The sequence below is a fragment of the Tupaia chinensis genome, unplaced genomic scaffold (genome assembly GCF_000334495.1).
Source record: "Tupaia chinensis unplaced genomic scaffold, TupChi_1.0 Scaffold148210_1, whole genome shotgun sequence".
Classification (NCBI taxonomy): domain Eukaryota; kingdom Metazoa; phylum Chordata; class Mammalia; order Scandentia; family Tupaiidae; genus Tupaia; species Tupaia belangeri.
In genome coordinates, this window is record NW_006208060.1 from 410,046 (window position 1) to 415,302 (window position 5,257).

At 59.3% G+C, this 5,257-nt stretch overlaps 2 protein-coding genes across 4 annotated transcripts in view; one reads left to right on the forward strand and one right to left on the reverse strand.

The window, feature by feature from the left end:
- Positions 1-1,531: 1,531 nt before the first annotated feature.
- Positions 1,532-5,257, reverse strand: part of PET100 (PET100 cytochrome c oxidase chaperone) — a 5,833-nt gene continuing 2,107 nt past the window's right edge. For 2 of the 3 annotated variants that reach the window (XM_006170227.3, XM_027769000.1), the window contains exon 4: positions 1,532-1,688. In XM_006170227.3, the coding sequence (XP_006170289.2) occupies positions 1,569-1,688 (120 nt within the window). In that variant the 3' untranslated portion in view covers positions 1,532-1,568. Of the gene's footprint in view, positions 1,689-4,216; positions 4,370-4,683; positions 4,717-5,257 lie in introns of those variants that run through there. The other variant, XM_014584926.1, reaches the window with a different exon arrangement.
- PCP2 (Purkinje cell protein 2) lies at positions 1,695-4,174 on the forward strand. The gene is made up of 4 exons (XM_006170225.3): positions 1,695-2,531; positions 3,094-3,211; positions 3,417-3,541; positions 4,030-4,174. The coding sequence occupies exons 1-4, from the start codon at positions 2,319-2,321 to the stop codon at positions 4,147-4,149; spliced, it is 576 nt and encodes a 191-aa protein (XP_006170287.1). The 5' UTR covers positions 1,695-2,318; the 3' UTR covers positions 4,150-4,174.

Consider the following 5,257-nt stretch of genomic DNA (forward strand, 5'->3'; position numbering starts at 1 on the left):
ATGGTCAGCCATGTGGGAATCCAGCGCCCTTATCCACCACACCACCTGCCGGCCTCTTAAAAATTATTTTTATTATTATTTAACTGTATTTGTTTATTTCAAATTTGACCAGAAAGGGACAAAGAGAGAGAGAGAGAAAGCCGCCAGGTCCAGGACTTAAACCACAGTCGGCCGTATGGGAGTCCAGAGTCCAGTGCCCCTAACCACCATGCCACCTGCTGGCCCATCCACCTCCAGCTTCTGAGGCCCCCTTCTAGGACGAGAGTCTATGGGGCCTGCCCCCCCACCCCCCGACTCCATGAAGGCTCCTGCTGGGGTCTTCCGGTGCTGCGGGTTGAACTGCTCTCACCATGGATGATATGAACACGGTGCCCCGGTACCCCAGACTGCGACCTCATTCGGAAACAGGGTCACTGCAGATATTATCGTTTACAGTGAAGTCACAGTGGAGTAGGGTGGGCCTCTGGTCCTGTGTCTGTGTCCATATAAAACGGCCATACAGGGACCAGCAGATGCGTAGCGGTTCTGTCTCTGGCCTCCCAACATAGCTGACCACGGGTTCAAATCCCAGACCCAGTGGCTTGAAAAATCACGCTAGGCACGTGTGCGTGTGTGCCCAACATCCTGGGAGGGAAATGGAGGAGGTGAAGGGATTACGGCGTGGCCGTTCCCCCTGCGGTGGGTGACTTCTCACTTTTTCTCTCATTGTCTCTGTCTCTCTCTGGCAAGTGCACGCGCTCCAAGGCACAAACCTCTAAAACAAATAAGTAACAAAAGGGCCATATGAAGATAGCAAGAAAGCGGGGCCAGCAGGTGCAGTGGTCAAGGGGCTTGGATCCCACGCTGCCGACTGTGCGGTTCGAGTCCCGGACTTGGCTTGAAAAACGTGCGTGTGTGTGCGTGTGCGCGTGTGCGCCAAAATCCCTACAGAGGAATGAAGGAGGGACTGCAGCGTGGCCATCTCCCCCGGGGGTGGTCCCCCCAACCCCGGCAAGTGCACACGTCCTATAGCAAATTAACAAAAAGATAAAACACACACAGGGAGACAGACTGTCAGAGGCTGTTGGTGCTGCCAACAGCCAGGGGAAAACGCCCGCAGCCACTGGAGACCAGGGGAGGCGGGGAAGGGTCCTGAAACCTACTGTTGCCCGGGCAATGAAACCTCGATGGCCAGCTCCTGGCCTCCAGAACTGAATAATAAGTTCCTCTTGCTCCACACCATGTAGTCTGTGGTTCAGTGTTCTTTTTTTCTTTAATAATTATTCTTATTATTTAACTTTATTTTAATTTGACTACAGAGGGATAGACAGAGAGATAGAAAGAAAGTGAGAAAGCAAGCAGCCAGGTCCAGGACTCGAACCACAGTCGGCCATGTGGGAGTCTAGCACCCTTTATCACCACACCACCTGCCAGCCCCAGAGCACAGCATCTTTTTAAAAATATATAATTATTTATTTAATTTCATCTATTCATTCATTTATTTTAATTTGACCCGAGAGAGAGAAAGAGTGAGAAAGCAAGCTGTCAGGTCCGGGACTCGAACTGTGGTCAGCCAAGTGTCCAGCACCTTAGCCACCACACCACCTGCTGGTCCCAGCACAGGATCTTTTTGGCATGGAGGTCTTGGGGCCGCAGAGAAGGTGTGAACGCAGAGAAGGCTTGGACAGGAACAGTACGACCCGTTTATTCTGAGAAGACACTGGTTTTGAAAATGACATCCTCGGGAGGGCTGGGGACTTTCCAGTGACACCCCCTCATAAGGTCTGGGAGAGAGAGCAAAGACTCGTCCCCATGGAGGGCAGCGGGGCTGTGGGAGAGCACTTCAAAAGAGATGGTTCAACTTGGCATTGAGTGGTGGGGTGGGGGGACAGGAGACCCCAGGGAGGGTGCGCAGAGGGAAGAGTGGCCAGGTGACCTGGGATCACTGCAAGGAGACAGAGCTGGGGCCAGGCAGCCTGCAGGGTGGAGGAGCCTGCAGGGTGCGGGAGGGCAGGTGGGAGGATAAGGCGTCCTTGGCCAGTGTCCCTTCCCATGCCCTCTGCAGACGGCTGCTGCCCTTCAAGCGGGATGAGGCTGCGGGACCCACAGGCACTGGCTGGGGTCAGGACGCCTGGCCTCGTTCCCACCAATGGGCCGCAGGTCTCACCTGAACAGACCTCTGTCCCGCTGGCCTGGCTCCTCCGACTGTGGTGGCCTTGGACGCCCCACTCGAGCATCCTCGGAGCCCAGCAAGGCCCAAGCCCAGGTCACCGTGCCCCTGACCCTCGCACGCCAGCCCCGGCATCAATTCTGGGCAAGCAATTATCTGGATCATCTTTATGGGGCTTAAGCTCGGGTGGGAGCAGATGGGGCATGAGCTGGGGATTTGGGGCTGGCGAGGGTGTCCGCTCCCCCCCACGTCCCGGTCATTTAAAAGGCCCTCTCTGGCGCCGGGCCGGGGCAGAGGCCAGCAGATAGGTGGACGGAGTCCAGGGACAATGACGGACCAGGAGGACAAGGCAGAGGAGGAAGGCTCGGCCCCCTCGGCCGAGGTAGGAGGGCCCTGCACCCCCAGCTCATCCAGGTCTCTGGGCCATGACTGACGAGGCTAATTAATTTGTAGGGCACCTAATTAGCAAGTGAGTCTCCTGGGACCCCTGACCCAGTTGCTGCTGCAGGGAGGTGCTGGAGGGCACGAGGGCGGTCCGAACGCCCAGGCCCTGTCCTAGGGCAGAGAGGGTAGGGGTCTTGGTGCCGACCCCATGAGACGGGGTGTGGTACTTAGAGGGGAGACCGCTGGGCTCTGCGTCCTTGGCTTGTGCCCTGCCCAAGGCCCCTCATCTAGTCAGGCTCCGATCTAGGACATGGGACGCTGGTGCCAGCAGCCTCTCCTGGGGGTGGTGCCACGTGAAGTGACACTACAGGCTGGGACCCCTGGGATGGGGGCCGGGACAGGGAAGGCGACTCCTGCCTCATTCAGAGCAGCTCTGCAGGGCAGATCGGAGGGACATGGTGAGAGCGGAGGGAGAGGGGAGGGCAAGCCCCGGGGCCAGGAGGGGAGCAGACGGGTCCCCAAGCTTAGAAGCCAACAGGACCCGGTGTGTCTGTCCCCAGGCGGGCTCCCCAGAGGAAGAGGGCTTCTTCAACCTGCTGAGCCACGTGCAGGGCGACCGGATGGAGGGACAGCGCTGCTCGCTGCAAGTCGGGCCAGGCCAGACCGCTGACAGTAAGCGCGGCTGTGGGGCTGCTGTCTGGGGCATGAGTGGGGAAGGGGCGCAGGGCGGGTGCTGCAGGGCTGGGGCTCGTGGATCTGGGGCACGGGGTCGGGGAGTGGACAGCCCATCCCATGAATGAGAGGAGCTAAAAGCAGCGGCCGGGCTGCACCCTCCGAAGTCCGTGTGTGTGTATCCCTCCTCATGCACCTCTACTCCACGCAGAGGGTGGCCCCACGCCCGAGATGGACAGTCTCATGGACATGCTGGCCAGCACCCAGGGCCGTCGCATGGATGACCAGCGTGTAACAGTCAGCACCCTGCCGGGCTTCCAGCCCGTGGGTCCCAAGGTAGGTGCTGGGCTAGGCCCTGCCAGGTACTCTCAGACCCTGCCTCCCCCCCAATGCCCATCACCTGCCCGGCTTCCGAGGGGAGGACCACGGCCCAGGCACGGCTGAGAGGTCCCCGAGCCACCAGGGGTCACGCTAGCATCAGAGCCGAGGCTTCTGCGAGCATCAGAGGGTTTTGGGAGGCCAAAGGGGGAGAACAGGTCCCCTTCCTGGGAAGTCACCCCAGGGAGGAGGGCACATCGGCTCAGGCCCACGAATCACACTCATCTCCACACACCCAAGCCCGTCACACACACACTCGTGCGGCCTGTGTTCTGATCAAGACCCATCGCCTCACACCCAAGTGCCACCCTACATGGTAGGTGACCAAGGTCAATGGAGAAGAATGCCCGGGATGCTGGGGGGGGACTCCCATGGGGAGGACGCAGGGCACGTCCTTCCGTACTGTGCTCGACCTCTCCCTCTGGCTGATGCCTCTTCATCCACAGGACGGGGTGCAGAAACGAGCGGGGACCCTCAGCCCCCAACCCCTCCTCGCTCCTCAGGACCCGGCTGCTCTCAACTTCCGCCGTAACAGCAGCCCCCAGCCCCAGACGCAAGCCCCGTGAGGGCCTGATTGGTCCTGGGCCCCACCTGGCCCCTAAAAGCCCGACCATAAATAAAACGCTTCCACGGTGACAAGGAGTTGGGCGTCTTGTTATTTCTCAGGTGGGGCAGGGAGCCAGGACTCGGGCACTAGCGGCCTCAGGAGCTCCGCTGGGCAGCGCGGAGGAGCTTCTCCTCCCTCTGCTTCCGAATCCTCTCTTTGAATTCTTCTAACTCTCGGCGCTGGGGGGTGAGCGAGGGGGTGGGGTGGGGAGGAAGGCAGGGCACACACCTCAGGGCCTGGATCCTTGTCCCACTACCCTGCTCCCTCCTCCCCCAGACAATGGCTTCAGAGGTCAGTGTCTACACTGCAGCCAGGGGCCCAGACGGATCAGCTCCGTCCTTGACAGAGCAGGCGATAAGGACACCAGATGGCCCTCTGCTCACAGTTCCCTGCGAGCAGAGGGACAGGGCTGAGAGTAAGAGCTTCACTCGATCCCATCGTGGCTGCAGGGACTCAACTCCCCGTCTTGGGGGAGTAACTGTAGGTCACTTACCTGGCTCTCCTTCTCAGGTGGCCAAAGCTCTCTCTGTGGGGACAAAGTCACAGCTGGGACACAAGCCAGGAGCCCCCAGAGCCCTATACCCAGGGCAGGGGATGCTTGAGCCCCACACTCTCCCCCACCCCGTGGAATGAACCTACAAACTCTCCCGTGCCCACCTTGCGTTCGATGACATAGTCCTCGAACCACGTGGCCTGATTGGCGATCCAGAACATGGCCACAGGGAACGTGAGGTAGAGGGTCATCTGGAACAGCAGGGTGCAAGAGCAGAGCGAGGGATTACCATTCCCCTTGGTGATGGGAAGAGGCTGCTCAGACCCTGGAGGACCCAAACTTCTCAGAGTTCAGAAGTGCCATCTCAGGAACCCAAAAACTCCCAGGGTACAAAAGTTCCACACCTTAAAGCGTCTTCCCCAGAGCCAGCAGATGGCATAGCAGTTATGTCGCTGGACTCCCACATGGCTGAATGTTGTTCAAATCCCAGACCTGGTGGCTTGAAACTTATGCTGGGAATGGAGGAGACGGGACTGCAGCATGGTCATTCCCCCTAGGGATGATTTCTCTTTCC